General features: G+C 42.6%; 1 protein-coding gene across 9 annotated transcripts in view; it reads left to right on the top strand.

Moving 5' to 3' along the window:
• Window positions 1–19867, top strand: part of KIAA2012 (KIAA2012 ortholog) — a 93099-nt gene that overhangs the window by 10140 nt on the left and 63092 nt on the right. For 7 of the 9 annotated variants that reach the window (XM_030580321.1, XM_030580314.1, XM_030580320.1 and 4 more), the window contains exons 3-8: window positions 5014–5176; window positions 6305–6469; window positions 11143–11339; window positions 14019–14241; window positions 14635–14759; window positions 16511–16679. In XM_030580321.1, coding sequence (XP_030436181.1) covers window positions 5014–5176; window positions 6305–6469; window positions 11143–11339; window positions 14019–14241; window positions 14635–14759; window positions 16511–16679 — 1042 coding nt within the window. The remainder of the gene's footprint in view (window positions 1–5013; window positions 5177–6304; window positions 6470–11142; window positions 11340–14018; window positions 14242–14634; window positions 14760–16510; window positions 16680–19867) is intronic. The other 2 variants (XM_030580317.1, XM_030580316.1) reach the window with 1 other exon arrangement.

Below are 19867 nucleotides of genomic sequence, written 5' to 3'. Positions count from 1 at the left end.
CTACTGCAGTAGCAAAGTGTAAATAGTAAGTACTATTAAACAATTTGTCTGATTAAAATGATCTCAGATACAAAGAATTCTGGACAAAATATGTTCAGAACCCTGGAAATAATCCCAAGTAATGACCCCTCCAACCCCAAATTTACAGTTAAAATATTAATCCAACTTCTCTGCTTATGATATGAGAATTTAACTTTAGATATAAGAGTGCACACTGATGACCCCAATTAAATATTTGGAAAAGTCCCAGGAAATTCAACCCCTGCATATTCAGGAATTAACATTTTGCACTCTCCTAATTATGGGACTTCTTGTTGTTTTTTAATTACTTCAGTAGCAGCATTTATGTCAGAAGAGCAGCCCTATCTCAGCTCCATCACATCATAGAATATTAGGGTTGGAAGGGACCTCAGGAGGTCATCTAGTCCAACCCCCTGCTCAAAGCAGGATCAATCCCCAGACAGATTTTTGCCCCAGATCCCTAAATGGTCCCCTCAATGATTGAACTCACAACCCTGGGTTTAGCAGGCCAATGCTCAAACCACTGAGCTATCCCTCCCCTCCAGAGTGAAGATATCCTTTAGGGATCAAAAGTGAGCTCTTTAAAAGGAGACAGCCTTCAGTAAATCTTCTGAACCAGCATCTGGACTAATGAGGAAGACCTCAGTCCAATCAAAGTAGCTCTTGCCTAATGCATCCAGCATTTTGGAATAGATTAAACTGGCTGTAATGGTCTGTGATATAGCTTTCCCTTTAAAAACCCTAGGATACCATTAATAAATATTGGCCATCCCACAAGGAATCCACACTTCTGGAGTCAAGGCAAAACATCTTAAATGAAATCACTGCCTACTGTGTCATCATGATCTACATTAGTGAAACCAGGCATGACATTCAAAGATTAAAAGAAGAGAAAATGAATACTGCTGTGACCAAACACATGAAATCATGTGCTGACTGCCGCAAACAATTAGAATTGAGCAGGGATATTTTCAGGCATTTGCAAATCACGTGGTCACAGGAGGTCTGAAGAAATGGGGCTGGGATTAACCCATTATGCTATCTTCAGCTGTAACAATGCTCTGCTATTGAAACAGAGTTATGAGCCATCATAGTAGTAAAAATTGCTCATTTTTGTAACTACTCTTGAGATAGATTTAATTTTTTTCTGTTGTCAATGAAGGAGCCAGCTAGTATCTTGTGGTTAATGCTTTGCTCTATAATAGGGGGGACATGGGTAAAAGCTTTCCTTCACCAAACCAGCAAGAGGTAAGAACAGCGTGCAGGCCATATGTTTAGTCCCTTTGAGGAAGGGGGCACCTCATATCAGTCTGCCACAACCCTTCTGGACAACGTAGAGTGGTGTTGAAGGAGATAGCACTGTTGAACTCCAAAGGGAGGTCCATCCTGCCCTCTTTATCCAGAAGGTAGGTCACCAAAAAAGTAGAGTTTGGGAGCAGTGTCTGTGGGTGATTAATAGTGGTCCTCAGAGCTCTAGGAGAGTTCCTGTGAAAACCGAATCAGGCAGAGCAGGGACTTAAACCTGGATCTCCCACATCCCAGGTGAGTGCCCTCAAGCATCACGTTACTGACTATTCTGGGGTCTCCCAACTGACACATTTTCATTTGCCTTCAGAGCTAGGCTCCAGGCCAGCAGCCACTGCTCTCAGCAGCAGCACAGAAGTAAGAGTAGCAGTAGCGCAACTTGCCCTACATTAACCTTGCAACCCACCCCCCTACCCCCCACACAACTCCTTGTTAGGTCATGACCCCTACAATTACAACACTGTGAAATTTCAAAATGCTACAAGTGAGGTTCTAGCCTGCAAATACATTTAGTTTATTGAGCCTGGAGGTAGAGCTGTGCAGGGGAGCAGTTTCCAAAGGGAGAGTTAGACTTGTTTTTCCTCTCTCTTTAATTGGAAACTTTTCCTATGTTCAGTAAAAGCTAAGGTTCACATTTTCAACGATTCATACACACAGGTGCCTCAGTTTCCAGATGCCCAACACAGGACCTGACTTCAACTGGAGTTGTGGGTGAAAGTCAGACTCTAAGTGCATCAAGAAGGGCCTTCAATTTGAGATGCTCAAAATTAGTGGACACTTGAAAATTTAGGCTTAAATATTTCATTAAGTGAGGCAACTGGGCACGGTGTGATTCTTCAATACAAAACAAGTCCTATTTGGGAAAAAAACTCTTGGTAGAAGAAATTTACTGAAGCCAGAAATGCCTACACAAGTAGTCGATGAGACAAGTGTAAACGGGGACCTAGGAGCAGAGCGATTACATACAGTAACTGGCTGTGGCACCAAAGAAAATGGACGAGTCTCAACATGCCTGCTGCTATTATATGAAGCACGGTGACACTTTGTACATGCTAATAATTCAGCTCAATGGAATCTAAGTCAACTAGAAATGGAGGCTAACTGGCTAACTGGCAAAATTCAATTCTTCTGAATTAGAACCCAACCCTGCCTCCCTGAAGCTAATGGGAATTTTAACATAGCCTATAAAATGGAGCAGTATCAAGGTTCTAGTTGTGTCTCTCCTTTTTAGGCTCCTGTCACAGTTTTACAGTCTTCAAGGTCTGACCAACTGGTTCCTTGCAATTTAGGGTTGTCAAGAGAGACAAAGCTCTGGAGAACTCACATACAAACTTGTCATACCTCATCCCTCCAACACAAAAATAATATTCCACATCTATGGTGATGCTTTAGAGGAAGCTGAAGATTCCTGTACCCCATAGTTTGGGATAGTTACATTACCTGTGAATAGCAGCAGCCTATTGTATTTTAATCTGTCCAAGACTCACCCTATATCCTGTGTTCTTACAGTGCAGCTGTGGGCCCTTTCAGTTATTTCCCTCTCATGCTGCCCTTCCCCTCTCATCCCTGCTCCCAACTTTGCACTTGCCCTTTGTGGAGTTATTATAATTTCCTATATTTACTTGCTTATTTTACTTTCCATTTCTTTCTTCCAATAGAAAAAATGATTTTCTCATAAAACCCAAGTATTGTATCCTCCTGATGGCTTAACGGGAAAGATACATATCTGGGTATTTGTAAATTGCCCACCCTAGTGGCATCTGAATGGTAGATTTGTTAAAGCTTTAAAATAAGATTAGAAAACAGTGATTTAGTTTACCTTAATGTAGACAATAAATCCATTAAATAATTATATTCTAAAATAAATAAAGCTGGATTCCACTCACGTTTATGTAAGTCACTGGGAGTTTTGCCATTGACTTTGACGGGGCCAGGATTTCATCCTTAATGTTACTGAGATTAATATGTACAGTATAACCTCAGAGTTATGAACAGCTCAGGAATGGAGGTTGTTCAGAACTCTGAACAAGACGTTATGGTTGTTCTTTCAAAAGTTTACAATTGAACATTGACTTAATACAGCTTTGAAACTTTACTATGCAGAAGAAAAATGCTGCTTTCTTTTTTTTTTTTTAAGTAGTTTACATTTCACACACTACTGTACTGTAATTGCTTTCTCTCTTTCTTTTTGTTTTTGTCTCGGTCTCTGCTGCTGCCTGATTGCGCACTTCTGCTTCCCAATGCGGTGTGTGGTTGACTGGTCAGTTCATAATTCTGGTGTTCATAACTCTGAGGTTCTAGTGTATCTGTTATAGAACTGCTTTTCTCTCCCAAGTGTGATGCTGAGTTGCTCCTTTGTTTTCAGCACTTTCACTCCTGCTGGCTGTGATGTGCAGCATCCAAGTCTTTCCAGCTGAAGAAGAGTGACAGGTCTCCCTTTGGTGGAATGTCTCAATGCTACTCCTAACTAGCCAGAAAAGTTACTGCAGGGCAGGATGAAGAGCTCCTTCCCTGCCTAATCAGGGACAAAGTGTGATGCCCTGTAGGGATTCTGTAGGCCTGCTACTCATAGTATCATGCTTGCAAGGCACAAAAAGTTCTCAGAATCATTTCCAGGGCATGTGAAGCATCACTTTGCAGTGTGGTGTCAAAACACCATAATACAACATCACAATGTTTGAAAGCAACTTCGGTACACTGAGCCATAGCACCAGGACACCAAGTCCCAGAATCACAGCATAAACTTTACAAACCTTACGAGAGTGGAGTTTATCCCATCTGACTAGTATAGATGGGTGCACAACCCAACAAAAGAGAAATAAAAGAATTAAACCTGGGTTTCCCACATGGTAGCATATAGTGCAGCGTGGTCTTTGGCCTAGACCCATCAAGATGCTTTTAAACTATCAGTATCTAATTCTATTGAACAGTGTGGTCTCATTTAAATTTAAACTAAGTCTACATTCCGGGACTTTAAGAAAGGTATTTGTTTAAACCACTCTTACACTTTGATTTAACTACATTTGATTGGAAAATATGGTAGTTCTTGAAGCCCAGTGACTTGGTTGCATTAATGATATTAATGAGAGCTCTGATAAAATTAGAAAGCATCAGAGAGCTAACTAAACTTTTTCAAGCTTCAGCATCCTGCCAGGGTTTGGTTGGGAATTTCAGCTAAGGTCCAGATCAGTTTTTATTTAATGCACTCTCATTTTCCACATGGGTAGAGAGATATAAAATAAATAAATAAATAAAAAATCCATGGCCTGGTCCTGCTCTTGATAAAATCAGTTGGAGCATAGCCATGAACATCAAAAGTAGTAGGATTAAGTCCCTGATGTCCAGAGTATAACTTCTATTTTCTTGACAGATTATCTTTAGCCTTCACTGGTATTTAATTTTAGCTGAAGATCTGAATTGTTCCCTTGTTGGTTTTTGTTTGTTTGTTTGTTTGGGGGGCAATTTCCAGACTCGCACTCCCAACCTGTTTGCTTTAAACTCACCATCATGTGATTTCCCCATCATAGTCTACCGTCTGGAGATGCTTGTTCTACTATGCCCGCAGGCAACTTCAAGGTTTCTTCCCCCGAGTTATTCATTAGAATCTATTAACATCAACTCATCAGCTGCAGGGAAAAACAAAAATTTAACGCAACTGAAGTCTTGCCATGCATATTATTGCTGCAGAAGGATCAGAAAGAGACAGCTTGGCATCCACACCTCCATTTCCTGAAAAAGCCAGATAGCCAGATTGACCGACAGATTCGCCCAGGCTATTCAGCCAAGAGGTACCTCTTCAGACTCTCTCAGACCTGGGATCCTAGCATTATATACAGGCTCCAGTGTGCAGGTCAGTAGAACCTAAAGTTATGCAAGGTTCGTGCAACTATTTCTAAGCTAACATTTGGGTGATTGTGTGTTACAAGTGGAATTAAAAGACCAACCCCTTTCTTGATGATAAACAGAAAGAATAGACTTCATCTCTAGATGCCTAATCCAATTTCCTTTGAAATCAATGGAAAGACACAGATTTCAACAAGAGTTGCATTGGATCTGCTTGTTATGTTTACTTAATGTTTATGAAAGCTACAGTACTGAATACTAGTATCTGATATGCTCATAATTTAAATACAAGTGAGAAGTAACATGGAAAAGATCTATGTTCTGTACTTACTGAGGTGGAAGTTTCTCACGTTCTCAAATCTATCAAAATGGAGGTGGGCTCAAGCTGCAAAATTTGTATCCTAAGTCAGACCTAAACTTCCCCCAAATTTAGGGGTGTTAGTTTAGTCCACTATAGCAACAGAGGACAATCACAAAGTTTGGATCTGGATCCAAATGTTACCGGACTTCAGGGGAGTTCAGCTCTGAGGTTTTGATTTGGGCCAATGTCTAACTTTCAGCATCTTACATAGATCAAGGTTTATTCATGGTCCATATGTATTTTTAATTCTTCAGTCTGTACACAATTGAATAACCTGCAAACTACAGGCAATATATGGTGTAGTTTACAATCTGAGCCAATATACTGTACTAGACACATTCCTGTCAATATCAGAAATGGTTGAAAAAAATATTTTTTAAAATGAATATTCATGAAAAATTTCCATTTTGTTAAATAAGGCCATATTTTTATTTCCATTTTTCAAACTTTATTTTTCAACATTATTGGAAATTAAAAAAAAATCTTTTCCAGTTTTTATTTTATTGGGTTTTTTCCCCCTTTTCAGTGAGAGAACAAAAAGAAAATGAAAGTGAGGGGCGGGGGGAAGGGAAAGCCAAATTGAAAACAGAAAAAATTAGAAATTTCACAATCAAAATTGTTGAACAGACACAAACTCATCCTTTTCAAAACCCGTGGAAGAAAAATGGCTTCAAAATTGTTCAGTTTTTCAGTTAGGTATAACCAATACATGTAACATTCTCTCCTGTCCTATCTCAAGTAACATATCTTTGCTTTGCAATATATGCTTTCCAGGATATATCAGGGACCCTTTATTGCTTCAGAATTCCCTAAACACACCAAATCACAGAATAGGACAACAGGACCTGTCAGCTGTACCCAAAAAATATCACCTCCTGCCTGCATTCCCATCTTTCTGGGCTGAGCTAAGCCAACACATCCATCCAGGTATAGTAGCAGGTAGTTATTTTTTAATAAAAAAATCCACCCTGGGTAAGATTTAATATTTGATTCAGTGTTTATGCCTGTAGGCAGATCATGTGCATAATAAAGTCTTCTTTGAAGGAATGTATTATTACTAAGTTATCTTATGAGATACCTCTCAATAAGGAAACATTTCATAGAAAAGCTGTACATCAAAAATTAGTAAGGGAATGTTTGGGATTAGAACAAAACCTATTGAAACCTTCAGTGAGATCTCCAGATAAGATAAAAGAGTAAGTAAGCAGTACAGCTAATGGCAAGGAATGAGGACCTACACATGTACAATCCTCTGTTAAAGTTAAAGGAGTTGTGCACTAATAGTTTACATCCTTAGGTTTCTACTTCATGCCATTATTCCTGAACCACAGTCACAAACTGCAAACACAAGAACCCAGTATTTCTCTACTTAGCATGTCCTTCATTTTACAGTAGGTGTAGAAAAGCGCCATGATATTGCTCTTTCTTCCATAACACTGTCTCCAAGGTTATCTGTGATGCTGCTGGCACCACTCTGAGACATGACTAATGCCTCACAAACTCATTTAGGTCTGATCCCAAGAGACACTATAGTGTCCTCAACTCCCATCGCAGACAGTAGGGACTGAGAACCTCAGCATATCACAGGAGGTGCCGAGGACATTTCAAGGGGAAACCCTGTACTCTGCCTGCTCATGCCCTGGCCCAGCCATTCCCTGGTTTGTGCACAATGGTCACCCTCAGTTCTGGAGCCAGGACTGACAATTCCATAAATGTAAAAATCTTTTTGTAAAAAACAGATTTTTGAAGTGAATGTAGTGCTTCAAACGGGTGCATGCACCAAGAGCGGAGTGCTGCCTTTATCCACAGGAATAGCATGAGCAACAGCAGAGCAAGCTTAGCCACAAACCTGTCAGGTACATTTGGTTGTGTGGATACTTGTCCACTGGGAACTGGACTACCAAGTCATTTTAGATAGGTGACTGAACAGCCCTCAGATGGTAAGGACTCATTACTGAACAGTCTGGATTCAAGCCCAGTGACCTAGATGAAGAGCTCTATATCCCATTACCAGCCTTCCCAGCTCTCCTTTAGCATATTTAATTGATTCATTGCTGCTACTCCAGTACACATGTTCATACATATATTTCCAAGTGGTGCCAATAGCCAAAAGCCTCTTTTCTCATGCACACCTGGGAATGCAACTGTGACCATTTCTCTCTGATGTGGACCTTGCCTCAGTTATCTGCTGCCTTTGCAATAATCCCATCTGGAGGTCACAGTGAGTGTGTTTACACTGCAGCAGGGAATAACCCTCCCCGCCCAGGTAGACAGATTCACACTAGCGGGGCTTGAGGTAGCACACTAAAAATGGGGACATGGCTGGGCCAGTGGAGGCTCAGGGCTAGGCACCCGAGCTAGACCCAGGATGTTGAACAGGTCTGAGCTCGGATGGCTAGCCCAAGCCTCTGCTGGTGAAGCAACACCCACACAGCTGTTTGGAGTGTGCTAGCTCGAGCCCTGCTAGCGCAAGTCTATCTACCCACACTGGGAGGCATGCTCCCTGCTGCAGTGTAGACATACCTACTGACCTCTGGGGTGCTATCCATGAAGATCACTCAAGAACCACACACCTGGTTTCAAATACAGTTAGCTGCCTGCCTACTTGGGGATGTTAGCTGAAGTGAGCACATCATACCAAAAGCCACGCCCTGGCCTCTGCTCCAGGAATACAAACCATCTACATAGCTGCTGGTCCTGTACCATCTCTCTACCTAGTCCCCAGCATAGGGGCATGGGTCACTTGCTGGTGGATTCTCTGTAGCTTGAGGTCTTCAAACCACAATCTGAAGACTTCAATAACTCAGGCATAGGTTAGGGGTTTGGTATAGAAGTGGATGGGTAGGGTTCCATGGCCTGCTTTATGCAGGGGGTCGGACTAGATGATCACATTGGTCCCTTCTGACCCTAGAATCTATGAATCTATCATAGGAGGTATAAATGGGGCAACAAGATACCTTGGTGATTCCTGATGGCCAGAGTGAACACATGGGGTGGTGGGCAGCTGGGTACAGGTTTGATACATCCCAGGATCTAGGCCCAGTTCTCCAATGACTGCACTGATTTCCTGTGTGTTTCCACTACAAAAATTATATCAATGTCAGAAGCCCCTATAGAGCTGTCAAAATCCCCCTCAAAAAAGCCACACAAGAGGCAGCTGGGAGACAGTGGGAATTATCACAGGTCCCCGTGCTGAGTTACCTTCTAATTGTTGCCTCGGGGTAGGCAGGAGTTTGTTTAGCCCCCCCAAACTGGGGGATCTGCTACAGGCCCTGTGGTTTCACTTTGCTTCCCAGTCCCCGGCTGCTTTCTCTACACAATTCTAAGCTTAGACAGTTACTGCTCCTGGAGCCTCCCTTTAAGGAAGTAAGGTTTCCGCTACATGGAAGGAGCTCCCCTCAGAAAAGTTACACTGTACAGCCTCAGGCTGCATGAACTCTGAGTGGATTCCCCTTGGGGTTGGGGGAAGAGGGAAATGGTGTGTACCTTTCCCTTTCTGATACAAGGATTCTGGAGCCCAGGAAGCCTGCTACATGGAAAGGGTGGGATGGTACTGTTTAGTGACCCAGTTCCCTTCCCTTCCATGCAATAAAAGGCATATGTGGATCCTTCTAGGCCAGCGCAGTCCAGTCTGAGCCCTGGCTATCAGAGAGATCTCCATATTCCTTGTACACCAGCAGGAAAAGCAGAAATCACAAGATGTACTCTAACCAGCAGTCATTAGATTTGGACATCTAAAAAAGATTGTTCCTCAGCAGAGGAACCCCTGATCCAACAAAACTAGAATAATCATTTCAGGGCATAGTGTCAGACTTTCATTTCCTCCCGAGCTTTTGCTTGCAGGGGGGTGACTGTGGCATGTATACACACAGGGCCAACTCCAGGCATTAGCAAAGGAAGTAGGTGCCTGGGGCGGCCAATAGAAAGGGGCGGCACTCCGTCCGTTATTGGGGCAGCAGGTCCGGGTCTTTGGCGGCGGATCCTTCACTCCCTGTCTTCCTTTTCAGTAGCAGCTCAAACCAGGTTTTCCCTTTTTTTCCTTCGCCACTTAGGGCAGCAAAAAAGCTGGAGCCAGCCCTGTATACACAGTTTTTTTCTGTGCAGAGTAATAATAAATAACACCACCTTTTATACTGCACCAGTTCAGTTGCTTTCTGTCTGTTGACTGGTCAGTGCATTGTTTCAGTAATTTTGAATTTGCCCCCAAGGATTATGTGAAGGAAGCATTATGAATCTAAAACAAATTAAATAAACTTCCAGTGTAGCCAGACTGCTTCAAGGAGCCATACGAGCAAATCCAAATCAGTGTGTACCTAGTCTGTTGGCCCCACTGAAAGCTATTACAATGGGCCAACAGTTACGGAGCAACCGAAGCTACTCTGCTCTTTTTCCCCTGTGAGGCACTAGGTGGCCACTGGAGGGTGTTGGAAGGAGGGAAGTGCTGTTGAGCACATAGAGAGGCTAGGAATAGTAAAGGGTCCCAGTGTTCCTAGCCACACCGCAGCTGCAGGGCAAGATGTGAGAGGAAGTGAACCCTCAACTCCTCCACAGCAACAGGCATAACTCAAACACATCAGTTTAAAAATTGCAGGGAGCAGCTCAGGGGACATGTTTTCAATTCATAATAAAATGCACAGTTTTTTGTTTTGTTTTTTTAAAAACACATTCATCCTCTGAAACCACAAGTGGCCTCAGGGCACAGGTTGGCTGTGTCTGCTCTAAAACATTACTGAAATATTTGTTAACTTTGCAGAAGACATATGTTGAGGCAAATCCTTTGCTAATAAGAAAATGCCAACAGAATAAATGTACTGAACAGACCATAATGCTGCTGAAAAATTTGTTGCAAGCTAAGACCTTGCTGACCATAGAGCAGGTTTGGAGCATGCATCTGTCAAAGTAATAGTGGAAACCCCATATAAAATATAGTACAAGGAAAATCCCCGGTACAGTGAACCTCTCCCACATCTGCCTGAGGCTTGAAAGTTAATTTCCATAGTAATTTCCTTTTCAACTTGATGTTGCTTTGCTCTTGGTTCAATGAATACCTCCCCTGTTTACAGCCCCTGCTAGGATACAGGATGTGAATTATTAATGCACATTGCATTCAAGTTATGTTTCAATCCTTTCTTTGGGATGCATAGTTTTAATTTCCAAAGCACTCGGAAACACCCTAAAAAACCCCCAATCATTGAAGTGAACCCCTACTTTCTTGAATATAGTATCAATTCTGAGACACATTGTGATTCACCTGTTCCCAGGTACATGGGAGAGCATGGGAGAGCACACAAGGAGCTTTCTACCCTTTTCATGCCTTGTAGAAGGGCCACTCACAATTGCTGTCCCTGAGCTCAGGTGGCCATGGCCACACTCTCCTCCATATCAGCCCAATCCTAAAGGATGGTTCAACCTGCATTAATCACATATCCCCAGGCCATTCAGGAAAGGAGCATGTCCCTCTGGCACAATCTGGCCCAGCTCTCCTGCTGGGGTGGTACAGTTCCCAATGGGGATCAGAGGCTAAATGCCACAAGGTGGCCCTAAATAACTTAGAACCTCTGTGAAGTGCAACAGTTCACTTTGTAATCCAGTCCTGACAATCCGTCTTGCAGGCCAAAGTTACTCAGTTCAGAAGGAGGACGAGAACAGAGAAAATCAGGTGGAAGGAGATGAAGTAGAAACAGGTGGCCAGAGGAGAGCGCGAGTACCTGTTCGGGTTTCAGTGAGAAGATTGAGTCTAGAACTCAGATCTTCACCTGCAAAGGAGGCCACCTGGAGTCAGAATGCAGCATGCACAAAGGTCCCACAGGTACCACTTCTTCATTATCAAAGTGAATCTCTGTCTTCATACAGATCAGAATCCCCTCAGTTCCCCTTAGTGCTGGACTAGCAGGGTAGTTATTCTTACAGCAAAGTTTTGCTAGTATGAGCTCTGGCTTTCAACATGCAGCAGACACTAGTTGCATGTGATAGCTGGACATACACAAATCTTTAATCATCCCAGGATCCCACCTCCTCCTCAAACCCTCCCTTTCTCCATCTCCCACAGTGCTGATGTGTTTTTTTGTTTGTCTCTCTCCTCCAGTTGTTTTTTAACGAAATAATTGTTTTGCTTTGAAAGCAATCTTTATTCCATTCATCAAAAGCAAACACAGAGCCCGACAAAGCAACAGGTAATTTTCTTAAACCTTCACAGTGCATCATCTGCATCAATCACAATCACCTCGTAGAATTACAAGCACTGCACACCTGAGCATAGCAACAAATATTAGTGGCTTTCAGCTTCAAATTGCTGCAGTTAGGGAAGCCCATTTGTGCAAAGCCATCCACAATGTCACACACATTGCCCAGAGTCACGGTCTTTCAGAGCAGGATGAGATTAATGGCCCTGCACACTTCCATCAACATGAGTCCAACGGTTAACTTTCCCACTCCGAACTGGTAGCGACTGATCAGTAGCAATCTGGAGTAGCCAGCTTCCATAGTGCAATCGCCACGCGCTTCTCCAATGGCAGGGCAGTTCTCATTCTTGTGTCCTTGCACCACAGGCTGGGGTGAGCTCATCACACAGTCCCATGAAAGTTCTACAGCCACTGCTCATCATCCCAGACGTGCATGACAATGTGATCCTACCACTCAGTGCTTGTTTCCCGAGCCCAAAAGTGGCGTTCCACTGTGGTCAGCAGCTCAGTGAATGCCAGAAGCAATCTCGTGTCGTAGCTACTACGAGTGGTGAGATCAATGCTGAACTCCTCTCACCTTTGTAGTTTAAGGAATAACTCCACTGCCACTTGTGACGTGTTGGTCAGAGCGAGAGGCACATGGGTCAACAGTGTGGGATCCATTCCTGCAGACCGAAGAGGCAGAGCACGTAGTACACAAACTGTTGAAGGATGGCACCAAATGTGGACGGAAGCACAGGGATTGCTGGGATGTGAAGCAGTGCATCATGGGGCATTGAGACAGGACCCAGGATGCCCCACGACCCCCTCCACCTTCCCACAACTCTTAGCAGCAGATGAGGAAGAGACGCTCTGTGGGATAACTGCCCTGGGTGCACTGCTCCAAATACCTCTGCAAGTGCCGCAAGTGTGAACACGCTATTGCGCAGGCAGCTAACAGTGTGAACACACAACAGCCATTTCCCTTCAGCGCTCTCTGAGCGGCACTGTAACTGCCGGCGATGTAACTGTGCCAGTGTAGACATACCCGTACTCTTCTATAACGCTTTCAGTCAGTAGATCTCAAAGGAGGGCAGTATAATTAGCCCCAAACCATGCCTTGGCAGCACTGAGTATACTGAACTGACGTAAAGAACAGCAATTTTGCAACAAAAAAAACCTTCAAAATCAGACTCCAAAGAGAGACTGCTGAACTCAAATTAATATGCAAATTAGATACAATTAACTCAGGCTTAAACAGAGACTGGGAATGGTTGGCTCATTACACTAATTGAATCTATTTCCCTATGTTAAGTTCTCCTCACACCTTCTATGGGTCATCTTAATTATCACTTCAAAAGGTTTTTTTCCCCTGCTGATGATAGCTCATCTCAATTGATTAGACTCTTCCTGTTGGTATGCATACTTCCACCTTCTCATGTTCTCTGTATGTATAAATATCTCCTGTCTGCGTGTTCCATTCTGTGCATCCGAAGAAGTGAGCTGTAGCTCACGAAAGCTCATGCTGAAATAAATTTGTTAGTCTCCAAGGTGCCACAAGTACTCCTGTTCTTTTTGCAGATACAGACTAACACGGCTGCTACTCTGAGAAATGAAGCTGTTATACTCTTAGCATTCGTCTCTTCGTCAACGCTGTGTCTTTTTCAGCATCTGATTTAAGAATTGCTGAATAGACAATAAAAGATAAAATTTACATATAAAACAGGAGCTACCATGCAAATGGTCATAAATTAGTACATATTCAGAGAGACAGCAGAAGAGTAATACCCAGCAGCATTATACCCATTAGAAGTTCTCAATCTTTTGGGGCCTCCCATCTTGCACCACTGAGGTCAGTGGGAGTTTTGCCATTGATTTCAATGCAAGCAAGCATAGTCCCTTGAACTATATGGTGTGTGTGTGTGTGTGTGTGTGTATATATATATAGATATATATATATAACGAAACCTGTGACAACTGAGAAGAGAAATACTTAGCATTATAAGTCAGGCTGAAATGGTATTCATGAATGTGGGCTTGTAAAAAAAATAGATGGTTGAAAATGTTCTGTTGAAAAATGGTTTAATGGAAAATTGGTTTTTGATTAAAATTCTGTTGAAAACAGTCTGCTTTGCAAAGAAAGTGTTGAGTTTTTGAATTAAAACTGAAGACATTTTTCAGTTTTCTGATAAAAACTTTAAAATTTTCTGTGGAAAACTGACAAAAATGATTCCTCCCTAACCCCCATTTTCACTGAAGTTAGCTGCAGGGGAAAACCATTTTCTATCCAGCTCTATTGTAAAGCCAGTCATTCTGCCATCTCCTAGGGCACAGAGGAAGATCACCAAGATGTGGAGCATTCAATGGAGGGTCAATGGCACGGGGAAAAGCCACACCAGACAGAGAGTCAAGAGCCCCATGAAAAGCTGAACCAAACTGTCAAGAGCTCTGTTGGGAGTGCCACTATTGATACTTCTCAGCTTTTGAGTGAGAGATCCTACATGACTTTCTATGGAGGCTATTTCCCTGGAAGAAAAAAGCCCTACAGCGGTAAGAAATACACCTCCTTATCTTTATTTCTTGTCCTAGTTTTGTTTGTAATAAATTTACTGGACTTCTGAAGAATGAGGAGAGTCCAGTAAACTTTATGCATACTGTTATAACAGTCACCTCTTGATTATGAGCACAGCAAGAATCTCTACGGTTGTATTTTAATTAATGACTGTGGTCATGTGTTGCAGTGTTCATTGGGAAGAGGGCAAAGAGTTGTATGAGGAAACTTTCCTTCTCCTTATTACCATGGGTGCAGGGACTGGTAAATGTATTCCTCCTCCTGTCCTCGACAGGTTCAATGATAGAGTAAATACTGACCCTTATCTGATGTCATTAATACATATTTAAATGTCATCCCCTTCTCATCTCATCTCCATTTTCTCCCCTCAGTTAAACAAGGACATCTGAATAACCAGGATGGCAAAGAAGGGCACCTTATTGAAACAGGTTTTTTCCCTCCTATTCAGTCTGCTATGGACTCAGAGCAAGGTGTGGTCAGGGTGGAACACAGAAAGGTCAGATTTTTAAAAACAAATATGCAGTTGTTGGGATAACGTATCGAGTGGTCTCCTCTCATTGCTCATAATATGAATATAGGCAATTTTGTGCACATACAAATTGACATATTGGATCAAACCAGTGGCCCATCTAATCCAGTATCCTGTGTCCTACAGTGCTAGGATCAGATGCTTCAGAGGAAGGTGCAAGAAACTCAGTAATGGATAGTTATTGGGCAGCCTGTCCCAATGGAAAGTTCCTCCTTGAACACCAATAGTTAGAGGTTGGCTTATGGGTTTCTATCCCCTCCAAAACACATTTATTTTTAAATATTTATCTATTTAAGTGTCTGCCCCTTTCTGTAATTGTGAAAATGAGGTTTTATCCATTTCAGTATATACAAAATAGTGAAAGTGAAGCTATAAAAGGAAACAAAGTGCTATTCCCCTTTTTGAACTGGAGGATGCAACGGAATTCTGGAGATGCCGATACATGAATGTCCTTGAGGTCAGTCCTGAGGCTACTCTATACCACGGGGATAAGGGCACTTGAAGTGTGAAAGTAGCAGGTGATGCAACAAAAGACACTGAAGACGTGAGGGAAAAAACACTTACGGCCACATCAGCACTACAAAGACAAGCATGGTTGTTCCTTGGCATGGCTACAACATTGTAACAGATTATATGTCTAGAGTTATAGTTCTTGTTACCACATGATCGGGTACCATCCACAATACACATTTTAATCATGTTGTAACTGCATCAGGAGACAACCACATGGCAACCAGGCCTCATGATACAACTATATTTATAGGGTTGTCAGATTCAAAATGGAGCAAGAGAGTGTCCAACAGGTAAACAAAGAGCTGTGAGTCTGAAGGCCAAATGCTGGTACCCACCACAAAGCCTCAACAAATAGGACTGTGCCTGGAGAGACTGAATGCTTCTGTGCATGTGCGTGAACACAGGCATGTGCCCCTCTGCAGGGAGGGTCTGGGGTATCCAAGCATGCTGGTTCTTCAGATGCCCCAGTTGCTTGACACTTAAAAAACCAAAACATGGAGGCAAATCTCCTTAACCATGCCTGTCATCATAGCCTCATTTGTATGAGTATATGTCTACACTTAAAAACATCACAGTTGCTGCTATGCCACTGTAGTGTTTTAGTGCAGATTACTAATACAGAGATGAGAGGGGTTGTAGGTATTCCACCTCTCTGAGAGGTGATAGCTAGGTCGATGGAAGAATTATTCTGTTGACCTTGCTCTATTTGCACTGGGGGTTAGATCAGTTTAAACTTCATATCTGTGGATTTTTTACATAGCTATGCCAGTGTAACTTTTCAGTGTAGACCAGCCCTAAGTTAAAATCTGATCCAACTCCCATTGGAGTCAAGAGAAAGATTCCTGTTAACTGCATTGAGTACACATATGTATGTTTTAGAAAAACAAAGACTTTAAACAATTCAGAACCCTCAAGTTAAGCATCCTGGGCCTAATCTAGCTTCTTCTTCCACTGTGTTCTGGAGAAGTCCAAAGTTTTGATGTGGTAGCCAGCACTGGGACAGAATTGGGGAGGGTCACAGCCCATGTTCCACAGAAGATGCCCAGTGGGGATGGGGAATGAAAGAGAATGGAAGAGTGAAACCAGCCTGGCTTTGTTGTGCTAGGTTGTGCTTTAGCAAGCCTGTAGAGTGAGGAATAAAAATGTAAGTACAAAAGTAATGGGACTATTTGGGGTTTCTGACACTTTTGATTTATATCTTACAGCAGGCGCCAGAGACTTTGAAGTTCCCTTCAATCTCAGAAGAATCACCCAGAGTCCAAGTGCCCCACAGGAAACAATTTAGATCCAGTGATCCCCCAATGGAGCTTCTGATCCTGCCTTTGCTTATTCAGTTGCAAACCCAGCCCGAGACCAAAGCAAAGAATCAAACAGGTACCATCAGCTGTAGATGAAAGATTCTCTCATGTATCTAAATTCAAGGTATCTGTAAGTTACACAATGATTAGATTGGGACTCCAGAAAAAGGGAACTCTCCCATCCTGGACTGTGTCATTTCAGTGTTAGATCTTGTGTTCTTGAAGATATTCAGAGCAGGTTTATTTTGGATTCCACATGGTTTATATCCCAAAGATGAGTCAGAGCTCTGAGCCTCAATACAGCATAAAAGCAGCAGAGTTTCTGCTAATATTGGGCAAACTTCAGGAGATTCAGATCAGATAAAAGACCCCCAAACTGACATTGTTTATCCAAAGCTTATCTGAATAAGCCAAACATTTCTGGCATGAAAAGGGTGGGCTGGAGATTGACTGGTATTTCAATATCAGTTGAGGACAAGGAACATTGGATATGAAATAAAGACAGTTCTTTAAATTGAGGCACAGGGAAGTTGGCTGGGGGCCCAAGAGCTGCACCTGATTTGCCTTAGATGGAGAAGATTGCAGCCTCCTTTATCTTGAACACAGAGGTGTGCCTCACCTAGCCTGCAGGTCCTAACATGCAATGCACCATCTAGATTTGGAGTGGCCTGCTTATCAGATCAAGCTAGAGCACTGCATGCTGGGACCTGTAGTCTCTGAAGGTTACATCTCCTTATTATAGATGAAGCTGGCCACAGGATGCATTGCAGAACTTCACAGATCACATATGGCCCTTTCATGGTTTGTCTGCAGCATGACCTACTGCTTGTGGGGGAAATCAAATTTGGAACCTGCAACAAGGGCTGGGAATGCTGAAGACAGAGAACACTCTAATCTTAGGGAGTAGAGAAATAAATTGCTTCAGATAAATACTGAAGCTCCCTTGCAGTGCTGCTGGGTCCCAGAAATAATTGAGTCCACCATTTTCCACTGGAAAGAGTCACCACAGTGCAGAGAGAGAGACAGAGAGAGAGAGGAATGGGTAAAGTAGTGGCTCTTAAACTTTTTTACTGGTGACCCCTTTGACATGTCTCCAAGTGTGACTCCCCTTATGAATTAAAAACACTTTTTTATATATTTAACATCATTATAAATGCTGGATGCAAAGTGGGGTTTGGGGTGGAGGTTGATAGCTCATGACCCCCCAATGTAATTACCTCGCAACCCCCTGAGGGGTCCCAATCCCCAGTTTGAGAATCCTTGGGGTAAAGGGAGGAGAGAGGACACATGGTTTGATTTGATTTCTCTCTTCCAGAAAATAAAACAAGGGGCATGTAAGATGTTAAGTCTGACATCATGTTCCATAACAGTCTTCAACTGGCAATGTCCTAGTTAAGGAACTCCTGCAACTCTTACTTACATACTAAACAGTGCCTCTGACTTCAGTGGGACTGCTTGCAGGAGTAAGATTTGAGGACTGGTCCCTTAAAGATTAATTTAAATATTAAATGCTCCAGATTACATTCCACCTTGCATTTAGCTGTGACACTTTGAGTTAGTTTCCCAGACCTGCAGAAGAGCTCCGTGTGAGCTTGAAAGCTTGTCTCTCTCATCAACCTCACCCATCTTGTCTCTCTAATATCCTGGGACCAACACACCTACAGCAACACTGCAAACAGGACAACATTGTCAGAACCATTGGAAAACCCTGCTTCAGATGACAAGTATTTAAAAAAAATAATCAAAGAATTATAGAAATGTATGAAAAAGGTTTGTCTGAAATTGCTGATGTACTATAGCTGTTTCGGTGTTTATGCGCATTATAAATGGAAAGGAAGTTCAGCAACTTTTCTATTTGTCATGTATTTGACAAGGAAGCAGCTTTGAGCAGTGATCTTCTCTCACCAAGGTCACTGTTGAACTACTGCTGTCAGACTGGGCAGAATCAACAGACACTGCAAATCCAGAACAAAGGGACAAGGGCAACACCACTTTCTGTACAGTATTATCAACCCTACAGTGACGTGCTACATGGACGGATATATTTCAACATGACCAGAAACTAGAAGCTGGGTGATGATATGGATGGGGTGGGAGGGGTGCGGATATTCCGCCAGAGGCCCCTGCTTTCTGTAAGCAAGCAATCTGAAGACTTTCACATAGAACTATGTAGCCACTTATAGCTAGTTATGCCTCTTTCCCAATTTTCTCCTTCTCTGGACACCTTTTCCCATTCTACCTCATTCTCTTCTTTCCCTCCCCTTTTCCCCACTGTTCCCTTCTCCCTCTACATTACTGTTCTCTTCTTTTCCCCCACATTTCCCTCCCTTCATGCTCTACCCACCTCTTTCTCTCCCATTTTTCATAACGCTACTTCCATAGATTTTAGGGATCCTATGACCATCTAGTCTGACTCCTGCATAACACAAGCATAGGATTTTGGTATCTCCCCACAGCTCCTCTTCCCCTGCCCTTTTTAGCATCATCCAGCTGTCACCCAGAGAGCAAATATTTGATCAAGCTGACTCAACACTCTAAGCAGCAGCAATTCCTTTCTGTCAGGTTACTGATTTTATTCCCTCCACACAAAAGGAACTTCGCTACAGCTCCAGCTCAACATGAACTCGGGAGGGAAATGGCCCAGATGCTCCTGCTCCTCTCAATATTTGCAAATGTTAAATAAAATGGGAAACCCAATAATCACGGTAACAAAATTGTTGCAGTACTACATTTAAAAATATTCTACAACAGTCAATAGATCTTCATGAGGAATCACATGGGTAAAACTAAACTGTATCCCAGCACAACTGCAGGAATGATTAGAGGTACATTATTTTATTCCAAAAAGCAGCATGCCAGTAACCATTTAGGGCCAAGTTCTGCCCTCAGATATATGCATGTAACTCCCAGTTAAGTCACTGGTAGTTGCATAATTATACTAGTATCTGAGGGTAGAACAGAATGTAACATCAGTCCCACAGGTCTAGAGTCTGGCTTCAGTGAGATACTCAGAACTGTGCACTAAACAGAGGTTGTTCAAAAAAGTTAAGAGAACCCGTGTGCAGAACGGTGATATTGAATTCTAGGAGAATATTCGCATCATGGAGATGGATTCCATGTTTCTTCAAGGCCAGATATTGACCAAAGAAGCTGTTAAGCTCAACTATCAAATGTGCTTCTGTTAGGAACACTAATCTGGTTCGCCCACCACTGTAGTTTGATTTCTCCCATTCCAGCATTGCACCAGTCTTTCTGGCTGAGACA

The sequence above is a fragment of the Gopherus evgoodei genome, chromosome 11, assembly GCF_007399415.2.
Source record: "Gopherus evgoodei ecotype Sinaloan lineage chromosome 11, rGopEvg1_v1.p, whole genome shotgun sequence".
NCBI classification, from domain to species: Eukaryota; Metazoa; Chordata; order Testudines; family Testudinidae; genus Gopherus; species Gopherus evgoodei.
Note: the sequence above shows the minus strand (reverse complement) of the source record. Positions and strands in the feature narration are given on the sequence as shown.